Source organism: Panthera tigris, chromosome E2 (assembly GCF_018350195.1).
Source record: "Panthera tigris isolate Pti1 chromosome E2, P.tigris_Pti1_mat1.1, whole genome shotgun sequence".
In the NCBI taxonomy this organism is placed as follows: domain Eukaryota; kingdom Metazoa; phylum Chordata; class Mammalia; order Carnivora; family Felidae; genus Panthera; species Panthera tigris.
In genome coordinates this window covers 19932612-19945882 of record NC_056674.1, presented here as the reverse complement: position 1 = coordinate 19945882, position 13271 = coordinate 19932612, and the positions used below count along the sequence as shown (strand labels likewise).

Below are 13271 nucleotides of genomic sequence, written 5' to 3'. Positions count from 1 at the left end.
TTATCAGTAGGCTAGTGCTCTTTACCATAAATGAGTCATTTATCTCGTTATTTGATTCTTAAATCGTTTACTCTGTCTCTCAAGAAGTCTGCTTTGGAAAAATCACCAAAGGAATTAGAAGAGAGAAAACACACACACACACACACACACACAGTTGACCTGCACAGTGAAAGTGGGTCTACAACTTTCACTAATACAGTATCAGTTTCTCTTTACCTTCTCTCCAAAAAAAGGAGAATATCAGGAGGAGTGGTGGTAATTGAAGAGGGGTCCTGAACCTCAGCTCAGGGCAGGCATGGAGCCCCATACCAAACCTCCATGTCAGGACCTCTGATTTCACATTAGTCTCAAGAAAGGGTGGCTGACCCTGCCTGACCGTCAATGGCCTCCTCCACTCTTCTCCCTGTCTCTCCCGGGTTTCTGCCTCTTCGGGACCAGCCCGTTGGTTGACCCCACTCCCAGCCCCAAGCCTGAGAAGCAAGCCTCCTTTCCATTCCCCAGGGCCTTGACCGGCTGATTAGGTGGTCTCGGGGTCCCCGGAAGGAAGGGGTGGTTTTCCAGAGGCCTGCTTGCTAGATGTTCCGCAGTATCTCTTCCCATGCCTTGCTCTACACGGAAGGATTCATTGTAGGGACATGCCAGGGCCAGGTGGGCTATAGCAAACGAGGTGGCAGGTCAGAGGGGCAGGAACAGGGATACCTCACCGGGCAGACGGGCCTTAGCCCTGCGCCACCTCGCGCGGTCCTGCCCTCAGGTGCCCTCCCCTCCCCTGCAAGCGGCCCCGCGGGCTCCGGGAGGGACCAGTTCGTGGGCCCCAAGAGCGGGCCAGGCCAGAGCCGACGGGGCCCTGGCTCGAGGGCGGGGGGCGCCGACTGGCCGGGTCGGCCGCGCGGAGCTGTCCAGCACCGAGGCGGGGCGCGCGCCCCCGGCCCGCCCCGCCGCCTCCCCCGCCCGGCCAGCGCCACTGCGGCTCGGCGGGCGCGTCACGTGGCTGGCGCGGCGCGGCCTCCGGGCTCGGAGCGGGCGAGGGGCCGGCCGCGAGGACCCACAGACCCACGGACGCACCAGCGACGGCACCCGGCCGCGTGGGCCGGGGGCGCCGGGGCCGGGTGGGCTGCGCGCCGCGGGGCATGGGCGCGCCGGGGGCCCCCGGGCACAGGCCGGCGGCGGCGCGGCGCCGGGGGCGCGGGGGCAGCGGCGGGCGGGGGTCCTCCCTGGCGGCCGCCGCTGAGCCCCCGCGGGGCCCGTGACGCCGCGGCCGATGTGGCCCCGCGCGCGCTGCGGGCCTGCACCGCCGCCTCACAAAGACGCTGCCGGAGCCGGAGCCGCCACCCGCACCCGGCCGGCAGCCGCCGCGGGAGCCCGAGCCGGAGCCGGAGCCGCAGCCGGAGCCGGAGCCGCAGCCGGGGGGGCAGGAGGCGGCGCCCGCGGGCGGCCGGCCCCGGCATGGAGAAGCGGACGACCGCGGGGCCGGAGGGGGCGCCGGGCGCCCGGGCACAGCTCGCCGTCGTCTGCCTGGGTGAGTGGGCCGCGCAGGCCGGGTGGGTCCGCGCCCCCGCCTCGCAGCTCCGCGCCGCGCCCTGGGCGACCCCGGCCCGCGCCGCTCCCCCGGGCTCCGGCCGGGGCTTCCCGGACGCGCCCTGCGCGAGCAGATGGCCCCCTGGATCCCCGGCCTGCTGGGGTGTCAGGCCTGGGTGGGGGGCGACTCTGGCAGCCGAACCCCGGCTCCCGCCCGGCTCGGAACAGCGCGCGGATCCCGGGGCGCGGGGCGCCCGGGTGGTGCGGGCGGCCGGGGTTGGCAGGCAGCGGCTTTCCGCCCGGCCTGCCGGGGCTGGGGCCTCCGGAGCTGCGGACAAAGGCGAGGCGGGCGGGTCTGCGGCCGGTAGTCCCCAGAAGAAGGAACTGTTTCCTGCCGGGACTTGAGGCGGGGGCGGGTGCTAGCGGGAGCCGCGTTGAGGATGCCGGCGGGAGGCAGCTGGGAGAGTGACTCCTGTCTTCCCTTTGTGTCTCTTAGACCCAGCGGGGCAGGCCTGTTCAGCCCGAGTGGTGTGTCTGGGGAGGACCCGGGGACCTGTCCAGGCCTGGCACCTGAGGGGGACGGGGAGGGACTCCTGCCCTGTCCGGGAGTTTTTCTGTCCACCTTTCCACCGCCCTGTGTGGGGGAGAGGGAAAGAAAGGAGTTAAATCCTCAACCCACATGGCTCCTTTATTTACCATGAGGAGGAGGAAGGCCATTATCTGAGCTTGGGGTCATCAGGGGACACCCTATGGTGTCACTAGTGAAGATTCTGTAAGCCCCGTAGGTTTGCTGAAGCTACTGAAATGACATAGTAAAAAAGAAACCTGTCAGCGTTCAGCTGCACCCTCCTCTGCCCTTCAATAATCAGGGAGCTCTGAGTCTTCTGGAAGGCCCCTTGCCTCAGCTGTGTGAATGGCTAAGGGCTGGGACCCCACCCCTCCAAAGCGCCCACTCCCCAGTCTGTTAGTACCATGTGCTCTCTGGACTCTGAGCTGCTGGGTGCTGGGCTTCCCCCAGGGGGCCCTCCCTGCCCAGATGTGGCATGGGCTCTGCCTAGCAGAGCCTGGGTGTTTTCAGAGGGGGCATCTATCTGCCCCTGCTTCCTCACCAGTTGGGGGCTGACCTGGGCAGAGATGCTCTCTGCCTCCCTTGGCATCCTTGATGTTGGGGGAAGGGGGCATCCTGAACCCCGGGAAGCTGAGTTTGCCCATATTCCCCTCTTGGTCCTATAACCCCCTTGCAGGAAAGCAGTAGTTGTGAAAGCAAAGGACCAAGGCCATGCAGGTGGATACTTGAGGGGGTAGGTGGCAGATTTCTTTGCCTCTCTTCTCAAGGTCAGCATGGCACAGTGAGTGGACCTTGAATCCTGCTAACTGTGCATCCCTATAAAATGTGGTAATCAGAACTGCTTCTTCCTGCCCTGACTGCTGGTAGACCCCGTGGCTGGCAAGGCCCCTCAGAGGGAGGAAGCCCTTCCAAGTGGTAGGGGCCCCCTTGCAGGCAGAGCCCTTATCCAGGCTGAACCAGGGTGGTCCAGGCATGAATTCCCAAGCTGGACAGGGGAGACAGAAATACACCCCATCCTACAGGAGTTAGAATTCCCAGGCCTGGGGAGCAGCCAGAGTGCAGCCAACCTTGAACCCCACTCTCTTTGGCTGTGGGAGTGGGGGGTGGGTCCTGAGACCCTCTGGGGCCCTCCCCTCTGCCCATCTGGCAGGACCGGGTGGGAGTAGAAGTCTCTGTGGCAGCAGCACTCTGGGCCTTGCCCTGCGAGATGAAGAGAACCAGCCAGGGGTTTGGCCGTGTTGTCCTGTGCCCATCAAGGGCTGCTGTTGGCTCAGTGCAGGTGTCCGGGTCCCCAAGAGTCACTGCTCCCTACTGACTCCTCCCTGTATTTCCCACAGTGAACATCGTCCTCACTGGGCGGCTCAGCAGCGCAGTCCCTGCCTTAGGTGAGTAAGATGCTTCTCTCTTTCTTCCCTTCCTCCCTGTCCTTCTGGTTTAGTGACCTCTGAGGACAGGCCTTCAGGGCCTGTCCACCCCTGAGGTCAGCTGGCCTCTTTCAGCTTCAGTCCTTGTGCATTTTTTCTGCAGCACAAAGGAGCCGTTTGGCCCTGGGCAAGCTTACACCTCCTTGACTCTCAGTTTCTCTTTTTAAAATGGATGCGATAATAGGATCTACCTCAGAGCCTGCTTATTAGGGTCAATGGGCAAATGAGGCAAGGTGCTCAGCATGGCAATGACACATGGTGGCTTAATGCCACTAGCAAACTGTCACAGGTCCAGTAGAATCGACAGATTGTGCTTCCTGTAGACTGTGGGGTTCCCTGAGGCCACAAGGCACCATGAGATGCTTGCCTGTTTTAAAATTATACCTGGGATTGAATTTATAAAGGTATGAATGGGTGATGGCACAGAGAGGCCAATGCCATTGACAGACAAGTTTGTTACCTATGTGTCTTGAGAGGGGGGAAGTCAAGGCAGGGAAGGGGAAACAACTCAGAATGGGCTAGTTTGAATGACTCTGGCAGGCTTGAGGCTACAGGGGTGGGGTCCAGTTGCCGGGTACCTGGTGCCAGGATCACCCAGAGCCGGGAAAATACTGACTTGGTTGTGAGTTAGAAAAGTAGGTGGCTCAGCCTGGGTTCAGCTGGTCTGTCTGGGCAAGACCAGCTTCAGGCCAGCTGGTGTGCAGGAGAGAGATGAACACTTTGGCTGATGTTTTGGCCCTGGGATCGGTGGTTGCCAAGTAGACCTACCGAACCCAAGACACATGGTCAGAACTGCTCCTCCCTGCCTCCTCCTGTCTGAGTGGGTCCAGCCATCCACGGGCCATCTTTGTGCTCTGGCCCAATGCCAGGGCCAGCAAAGACTGTCAGGAGCAGGAGGGGAGACTGAGGCCATCAGGGTGTTTGCTCTTTGCTGAGGGGCTGCTGCGGGGAAGCCCAGGCCCTCAGGGCCCTGGGGCCACCAGGGGGCATCTGAGGAGGGCCTTAGGGAGCTGGGGAGAATGTGTGGTCTCCAACGTGGGGGGGTCGGTGACTCATTTGCTGTCTGCAGGGCTGCATAGTGGTTTGGAGGCACCTGGGACTTCTCGTTCTGCTCAGTGCCTCGTAGCAGAAAGCCACTGAGGCTGGCTCAGGGAGAGGGATTTCTGCTGGCCAGGGTCACTGGGATGGGGAGGCCCAGGGCCCACAGAGGCTGCTTTCAGAGGCCCATCTCTCAGATGTGGCTCCGCAGGCTCCCTCCTGGTTCCCCCTGCACATCATCTCCTGCTCCCTGCTGTCTGGCCTCCTCTGCTGACACAGCTGGCCTGGGGCCCTGCCTTACTCAGCACCGAGCCAGCCCCAGTGCTGCCTGGTGTCCTGGCCCTCACCGCTAACTGCCCAGTCTCCCCATCCCAATTTTCCAGAGGAGGCTGACTGGCCCTGCCGGGGTCAGGGGTCTATGACCACGGTAGAGAGTGGGAGGGAGGGGGGGAGGGGGGCCGGGTCTTACAGACTGTGAGCCCCAGGTGAGGCCTTCTGCTGCTATGGTGGGTGGGCCTGTGACCTCCAACACATCTGCCACATGCCCGTGCCCCAGGTTTAGAACAGTGTTGCTATAGGGACAAGGTTCCCTCGTAGTGCCAGGGAGACAAAGACAGCCATCCAGGTCTGCACATTTGGTCGTTTTTAGCCAGGGTCCACATTGTTCTCAGCAGGCCCTCATTCCCCAGTTTCAGGGGCTGCGGTTCGCATCAGGGCGCCTATGCGTGGCACCCTGGGAGCCTGACTGCGTGGCGGCCTAGGTGGCCACAGGTGGCAGTCTGGGGCCCTAGCTCTCCTGGAGTCTAGCTCTGTCCCGCTAGCATTGCTAAGAGCATTGGAGAGCAGCTTCTGGCTGCCTGAGGTGACCACCCAGACACCCCTGAGGGCCCAGCTGGACTGCCTGGAAACCTCACGGGTGTTGGCCTCTCAGCCCCTGTCCTGCCGCAGGTCGTCACCTCCCGCACCCCGGACTCTGGGCTAGGCCGTGTGGCTGCCGTGGCGCCAGCTTCCTGACCTGGACAGCGTGTCCGGGCTGCCTTCCACTCCCCTGGCAGCTTCCCCGAGCACCGGGGTGGGGCCCCCAGCTCTCTGCTGTGCAGTTAGAGCAGGCAGGTTGTCTGGAGTATTGATTGCCTCTGGAAACCAGATCCGCAAATTGTGCTCTATCGGGCCTTGCTCATGCTTCCTCAAGAGCATTTCATGACTCTTTGGACCGGGAAAGAAGGACGCTCGCTGGTCTGAAAGTGCTCATTCATCCCTTGCCCCCCTGAGCAGGGCCACCCGGGCCTGAGGGCCGAGCGGTCTTCTGCTGGAGTGAACACGGGTCACCTCCATTTAAAGCTCAGACAGGCCTCTCTGCCCCCTGACACCGCACACCCTCTATCCTGCAAACGTACAGTCCTCCTAGCACCTGTCACTACCTGCCCATCATCACACACTCTGTGGGATCCTCACCCCCCCGCAGGGCGTACCCCTACTCACCGCATCACATGAATATCTGCCTAGAGGCTGCCACTTTCCTAGAATTTCCCGACTACCTCTGAGACAAGCAGCACCCATGGGCTCCACTTTACTGATGGACAAGGTGAGGCCTAGGGTTGAATGGAGTGCCTGGCAATGTGGGCCCTGGAACTGGATTTGTGAGGCCTTTCCCCCACCTGTGCCTGGGTCCCGGGGTGACTTGTTGGGGTGGGAGTGAGGCTGCCATCATGCAGAGGCCTGGAGTTGGTTGTCTGAGCTGGTGGCAGCCTCCAGGCTCACGGCCAAGCAGCGTCCAGTCAGGAGGCCCTGACCAGAGCTCACAGCTCCCTCTCTCTGGCTCCACGTTCACTGTGAGTGGGCCAGGCTGATGGCTGCAGAGGACATGAGCTCTGTGCCCCCACTTTGGAGAAGAGCAAACCGAGTGCTTTCGCTGCCGCCTAGGTGGGAATTTCTGGGCAGCCTTGGGGAGTGCTCAGGGGTAAGGCTGTGTGGGGGACATGCTGTCAGGGGCTTTGTTGAGAGGTAGGGCTGGACTGGCTGCTGCCTCGTCACCTGCTCCTGACTTGACTGGTGGTTCCAGAGACAGGCTGCCTGACTCTGGAAAGGAGGATAGACGTAGGTCAGGAAGAAGATTCTGGCTGAGGCAGGTGATGCCTGTAGAAGATGCACGGGCCTGGCTTTCTGCAACCACTGTGGGTGAGGACCCTGGCCTGAGTGTTTTGTCCCTGAGGAAGGCCTCCAGGCCAGGGTAGGTACAGACTAGGCCCTGCTTTGCTCCAGGCCCTGTCCCAGGGGCTGAGGGTCAAGGCAACAAAGGGTGGTTCCCACCCTGGCTGACGGAGTCTCCTGACTTCTCGTTAATCATGTCCTTTAGAGATTTGAGCCAGCCATACTAGGCTCTCCCTGCCTGTGAATCTCTTGTCCAGCACCATCCAGGAGGAGAAGCTTCTTCTGGTTTCATAGCCTCACACCTGCCAGGCCCCCTGGTCAGCACCCAGGGTCTCGGGGGGGGGGGGCTCATCTGTCAGAGGGAAGGGGCCCTTGTCCTTCCCCTCCTGGGTGCTCTACCTATTAATCTACCTATTAAGCAGGTGCAATAATGCTCCTGCTTAATAGGTAAGAAATCTGAGGGTCAGGAAGGCTGGCCTTCTGGGCCACAGGTGAGTGCCAAGCAGAGAGGTCTGGCTGGTGCCTTGGTGACCAGGGACTATTGGGGCTCTAATGGCAGCCCAAGGGTGCCCAGCCGTGTTTTAGGGTTAAGTGTGGTGTTTCTCTTCTAGTCCTTTGATGCTTTTGTGAGCTGTCTGTGGGGGTTTCCACTTCCCTGTTAGTCAGAGTATCAGATGACCTGGACCTCCAGGTCACAGTCCTATGAGCACGGGAGGCGGCTGGAGGCTTCCACTCTCCTTTCTGCAGCCGTGCAGTTTGGGGTCCCAAAGAGTCTTGTTAAGAGCCAGCAGAGAGACCCTGGTTTCTAGGGCGACAGTGGAAGGTGCCAGGCAGTGGGAGAGTGAGGAGGTGGTGTTACTGACCTCAGTTTCTCCATCTGTATAATGGGCCCTGCCTTTGCCACAGGTTTTTGTGAGGATCAGATGAGGTGGTGTGGTGGAGGGCTGCAGGGGCTGGGAGGGGTGGGTGTGGCCAAGTGCAGGGACCTTGCCTGACACCGGGGTCAGCTCTGCAGTCTTCAGGCTAGGCAGGCTCAGCTGGAAGCAGAGGCATGGATAATGAAGAGGGTGAAGTGAGGCTGGCAGGGCTGGGCGTGGTGACACTGCTTCATCATACTGGCTGGAATGATAACCCGCACTTGTCCCTGGTGCGTGGGTTCACGGATGGCAGTGAGAGGCCGATCCTACCAGGGGACCAGGGTCGAGTCTGACTCCGCCACCTACTGCTGTGTGGCCACAGGAAGGTCACTTATCCTCTCTGAGCCTGTCTCCTTGTCCGGTTATGACATCTACCTCCAGTGGCTTCCCACTTACGCTCAGGATGAAACCCCAGTGCCACACAAGGTGGGAGCAGACTCAGCCTATGTTTCCAGCCACATCTGGACACTGGCCTCCCTGCAGGCCTGTGTTATGATCTTTACTCCACCCAGAGATCAGCATGTCTGTTCTCCCGGCAGCCTCCATGGGGCAGGGCTTTTGACTGTCTTACTCAGCACACCTAGTACTTGTGCCGGGCACTTAGTAGCTACTCAGTAAATATGTGCTGGGTGAGCAAAGCCCCTCCCTTCCCAGGGCTGAGGCCTGTATTTATACCTGTACCAGGGAGGGCAGGCAGGGAACCACAGCAGGACTGTCCACGCAGGCTGCACCCCGGAGGTGCCAAGGGGACTGCCGGTGGGTTCATTCACAGCCCTGCCGGGAGTGGGGAATGAGACCTACACTCTGGTGCACGGGGCAGGGTTGGGAGCTGAGGCTGCCCCAAGTCCTTGTGGGTCCTTGGCCCTCCATACGGAATTCCAGTGAAGTCTTGAGGTTGGCCTTGCCCTGGCCATGGCTACCCTCATCTGACTTGATCCCACCCTGGGGCAGGCCTGTGCTCAAGCCATGGGGGGGATCAAGTGGGCCTCCCACCTCACCTCCCACCCAAACGGGAGGACAGCACTTCTCAGCCCCTTCTCCCGACAGCTGCCTGCAGCGGAAAGCTAGAACAGCACACGGAACGGCGCGGTGTCATCTACAGCCCAGCCTGGCCCCTCAACTACCCGCCGGGCACCAACTGCAGCTGGTACATCCAGGGTGACCGTGGGGATATGATCACCATCAGGTAAGGGGACCTAGGGCATCAGAGGGAGACTCCGTGGGCCTTACACAGGCTGAGTGAGTGTGTATGTGAAAGAGTGTGTGGGTGTGTGACGGTACATGCACGTGAGTGCATGTATGAACAGGTGTAGAGGGCATGTATGAGAGCACGTGTGAATGCGTGCATGTGAGTGAGCACATGTATGAACAGGTACAGAGGGCAGCTGTGAGCAGATATGTGTGTAAGTTCATGTGTGTGGGTGCGTGTGAGCATGTGAGCGTGCCCCGGGCTCTGTGGGTCCCTGCAGCTGGTTGCCTCTCCTGCTGGACTTCTGCGAGAGCCTCTCTCATGAGGAGTGGGGGCTGTCAGTCACCTCAGCCCGGCCAGGGAGAGAAGCCCTGGGGACTGGTTGGCGTGGTCCAGCTGTCCCTGAGGTGGCAGAAGTGTCCTGCAGGTGGCTTGAGGCCAGGCTGGCATGGAGCCTAGAGCAGGGTTTTTCCCTCGGGGTCTGGGGGCAGTCTCGGCAGGAGAGGGAGCCAGGCAGGAGCCCGGTGCTGTAGCTGCAGGGATGTGCAGAGGGTGCTGGGATGAGGTGGCTAGACAGTGGAACTGAGGCTGGAACCCCTGGCCTGGGGTGGCCATGGGGTGTCTGGCTGAGGTGTCACTCTCCTACATGCCAAAGCCCAGCAGGCCCGGGTACTCCCTAGCTCCAAAGCACAGGGATGTGATGCACACGATGGGGGTCTCTCCTGGTGGTCCTGCCAGTTTCCCTGTGGCCGCAGGGCCGTGGCTCTCAGGCACTCTTTCTTCAAAGACTCCACCCTTAGTGGCCACTTCTAGGGTACTCCCTGGCCCTGTGGCCTGCCTGCCCTACAGCCTGGGTGGGAGGCCAGCTCCAGCATTTCTCCCCAGGAGACAAGCTGTCACCCAGATGTAGGCTAGGCCAGCCCTGTGTGCGTGTGCCCCCTCACTGGATAAGCCTGTGAGTTTGTGCTAGGTCTGTCCCAGCAGACCCAGTATGGGAGGGATCTGGACTCTTGGGTCTTGCCCTTGAAGAGACAGTGTCAGGGGAAGGAACTGACTCCCCCTCCACTTTGGCTTTGGGGTGGGCACTGTGTGTGCGGATGGAGGGCAGAAAGGTGAGGCCCTCCCAGAGCCTCAATGGGGATGTCCACGGTTGTTCTGATTCTTCATGCAGCCACCCTCAGGCCCCTGGATGGTGGCTGGGGTCCCACTAAGAGGCCCAGCGTGAAGGAGTAGAGGGACCAGTGTGGCTGGCCACCCTTGCCGTAAGCTCAGGTCTGTGGGCTCCCTGCCTGCCCGCCCACACCCATGGTCCTTCTTCCTCTCTGCCCGGCAGCTTCCGCAACTTTGACGTGGAGGAGTCCCACCAGTGCTCCCTGGACTGGCTCATGCTGGGCCCAGCAGCCCCGCCCCGCCAGGAGGCCTTCCGGCTCTGTGGCTCTGCCATCCCGCCTGCCTTCATCTCTGCCCGGGACCACGTGTGGATCTTCTTCCACTCTGACGCCTCCAGCTCCGGCCAGGCCCAGGGCTTCCGTCTCTCGTACATCCGAGGTGATGCTGGCAGCACGGTGGGGCAGGGCACCACAGAGCCCGAGGGCTCCGAGGGCCCAGGCAGTGCCCTCTCTTGGCCCACTCCCTGCAGGGTCTTCCCCTCGAGTTCCCTGACCCCACTTCCTAGACTTGGCTAGAGTGAGTGGCTCACCCCTCACCCTTCGGTCAAGTCAGGGATGAGCCCACTCTGGCATTTGAGGGGTCTCTGCACCTCCGGTGGCCATGGAGAGGCCCTGCCACCCCAGGACAGGGGAACCACCCTACCTGCTCCTGGCCCCCGGTCCCACGCTGGAGCGAGGCTTTGCTCTCCCCTGACTGCCCCCTTCCCCCATGCTCTTCACCCCACAGGGAAGCTGGGCCAGGCGTCCTGCCAGGCAGACGAGTTCCGCTGTGATAACGGCAAGTGCCTGCCCGGGCCGTGGCAATGCAACACTGTGGACGAGTGTGGCGACGGCTCTGACGAGGGCAACTGCTCGGCGCCTGCCTCTGAGCCACCCGGCAGCCTGTGCCCGGGGGGCACCTTCCCCTGCAGCGGGGCGCGCTCTACGCGCTGCCTGCCGGCCGAGCGGCGCTGCGATGGCACGCAGGACTGCGGGGACGGCTCCGACGAGGCCGGCTGCCCCGACCTGGCATGTGGCCGGCGGCTGGGCAGCTTCTACGGCTCCTTCGCCTCCCCGGACCTGTTTGGCGCAGCCCGTGGGCCCTCGGACCTTCACTGCACGTGGCTGGTGGACACGCAGGACCCGCGGCGCGTGCTGCTGCAGCTGGAGCTGCGGCTGGGCTACGACGACTACGTGCAGGTGTACGAGGGCCTGGGCGAGCGCGGGGACCGCCTGCTGCAGACGCTGTCCTACCGCAGCAACCACCGGCCCGTGAGCCTGGAGGCCGCCCAGGGCCGCCTCACCGTGGCCTACCACGCCCGCGCCCGCAGCGCCGGCCACGGCTTCAACGCCACCTATCAGGTGAAGGGCTACTGCCTCCCGTGGGAGCAGCCGTGTGGGAGCAGCAGCGAGGGGGCCGCGGGGGACGCGGGCGAGCAGGGCTGCTTCTCGGAGCCGCAGCGCTGCGACGGCTGGTGGCACTGTGCCAGCGGCCGCGACGAGCAGGGCTGCCCCGCCTGCCCGCCCGACCAGTACCCCTGCGAGGGCGGCAGCGGCCTGTGCTACGCGCCCGCCGACCGCTGCAACAACCAGAAGAGCTGCCCCGACGGCGCCGACGAGAAGAACTGCTTCTCCTGCCAGCCCGGCACCTTCCACTGCGGCACCAACCTGTGCATCTTCGAGACGTGGCGCTGTGACGGCCAGGAGGATTGCCAGGACGGCAGCGACGAGCACGGCTGTCTGGCGGCGGTGCCGCGGAAGGTCATCACCGCCGCCCTCATCGGCAGCCTGGTGTGCGGCCTGCTGCTGGTCATCGCGCTGGGCTGCGCCTTCAAACTCTACTCGCTGCGCACGCAGGAGTACAGGTGGGCGGGGCCGCGCCGCCGCAGTGGGGAGGGGCGGGGCTCCCTGCTCCGCGCTCAGCCGCGAGGGTTGCATCCGCCAGCTCGGGCCGCGGCTGGTGGACTTCTGTGCGTCCTGGGAGGTCAGAGTGGAGGGCTGGGAACCCCGTGTATGTCGGAGGGAGAGTGCGGTCCTGGCCAGCCCCGCCATGCTGCCCTCCTGCCCGCGACTTTCAGGGCCTTCGAGACCCAGATGACGCGCCTGGAGGCTGAGTTTGTGCGGCGGGAGGCACCCCCGTCCTATGGGCAGCTCATCGCGCAGGGCCTCATTCCGCCCGTGGAGGACTTTCCCGTCTACAGTGCGTCCCAGGTGAGCGCCAGAGGGTGAGATCCCGCCCCGGGCGGGGCTCCTGCTTGGACCTCAGAGAACGCCCAGACCAGGAGACTTAGGGGCCAGGTCGGACAGTGCATGGCCCAGGGGTCGAGGGAGGCGGAAGGTGAGGCCGGGGCAGGGTGATGTGGGGGGGTCACCACGGACAGCCACGTTGGGGAGAACGAGTTGGTCTCTTGGGGTCGTGCTGACCTCTGCCCTCTCAGCCACCGCCCCACCCTCCAGGCCTCGGTGCTACAGAACCTTCGCACAGCCATGCGGAGACAGATGCGCAGGCACGCCTCCCGCCGAGGGCCCTCCCGCCGCCGCCTCGGCCGCCTCTGGAACCGGCTCTTTCACCGGCCGCGGGCACCGCGGGGACAGATCCCACTGCTGACCGCTGCGCGCACCTCACAGACGGTGCTGGGGGACGGGCTCCTCCAGCCTGCACCGGGGACCACCCCAGATCCCCCAGCACCCCTCACGGACACAGGCAGCCCTGTGGTGGCTGGGGATGGGCCCCCCGGTGTCCCAGGCCATGCAACAGAGGCGGGATCTGCTGTGCCACCCCCCTCCGGCCTGCGGGACCCAGAGTGCAGGCTGGGGGACAAGGGCAGAAAGGCCTGCAGGGATTCTTTGGTGGACAGCCTGGCCCCTGCCGAAGCGCCTCGGGAGCCCTGCTCGGCCCAGGACCCTCACCCCCTGGCTCCCACTGCCAGTAGCACCCTGGGCCCCCACCCACCAGAGCCATTGGGTGTCTGCAGGAGTCCCCCACCACCCTGCTCCCCAACGTTGGAGGCCAGTGACGATGAGGCCCTGCTGGTCTGCTGACCTGCTGGACATGCTGGTGACCGCCACAGCCCCGCTTTGTAACCAGGGAATACACAGTCGTTTCTACCCTGCCTCCGCGTCCTTCTTTGTTGCAGAGAAGCCACCCAGAGGCCCAGCTAGCCTGCTGCATCGGCACCCCCAGCCCTGGTGGACACGGCGGGCCAGGGCTGTGGGGGTTTGAGTGAGGATCGGGGAGGAGTGAGGAGCCCCTCTGCAGGCACCCTGGGGTCTCACTCTACCTCTTTCTCCATTCTGGGAATCCATTTCTGAAGAAGC

General features: G+C 63.2%; 1 protein-coding gene across 1 annotated transcript; it reads left to right on the top strand.

The window, feature by feature from the left end:
- Window positions 1–1446: 1446 nt before the first annotated feature.
- LRP3 (LDL receptor related protein 3) lies at window positions 1447–13061 on the top strand. The gene is made up of 7 exons (XM_042970157.1): window positions 1447–1519; window positions 3424–3471; window positions 8664–8802; window positions 10139–10353; window positions 10702–11818; window positions 12032–12164; window positions 12411–13061. The coding sequence occupies exons 1-7, from the start codon at window positions 1447–1449 to the stop codon at window positions 12993–12995; spliced, it is 2310 nt and encodes a 769-aa protein (XP_042826091.1). The 3' UTR covers window positions 12996–13061.
- The last annotated feature ends 210 nt before the right edge of the window (window positions 13062–13271 follow it).

What these genes read in the sequence shown, in the direction of transcription:
- LRP3 (XM_042970157.1), top strand. Translation starts at nt 1,447, where the DNA reads ATGGAGAAGCGGACGACCGCGGGGCCGGAGGGGGCGCCGGGCGCCCGG. An exon ending in GCTCGCCGTCGTCTGCCTGG is followed by an intron (nt 1,520 to 3,423) that starts GTGAGTGGGCCG and finishes TATTTCCCACAG; the next exon opens with TGAACATCGTCCTCACTGGG. An exon ending in CAGCGCAGTCCCTGCCTTAG is followed by an intron (nt 3,472 to 8,663) that starts GTGAGTAAGATG and finishes TTCTCCCGACAG; the next exon opens with CTGCCTGCAGCGGAAAGCTA.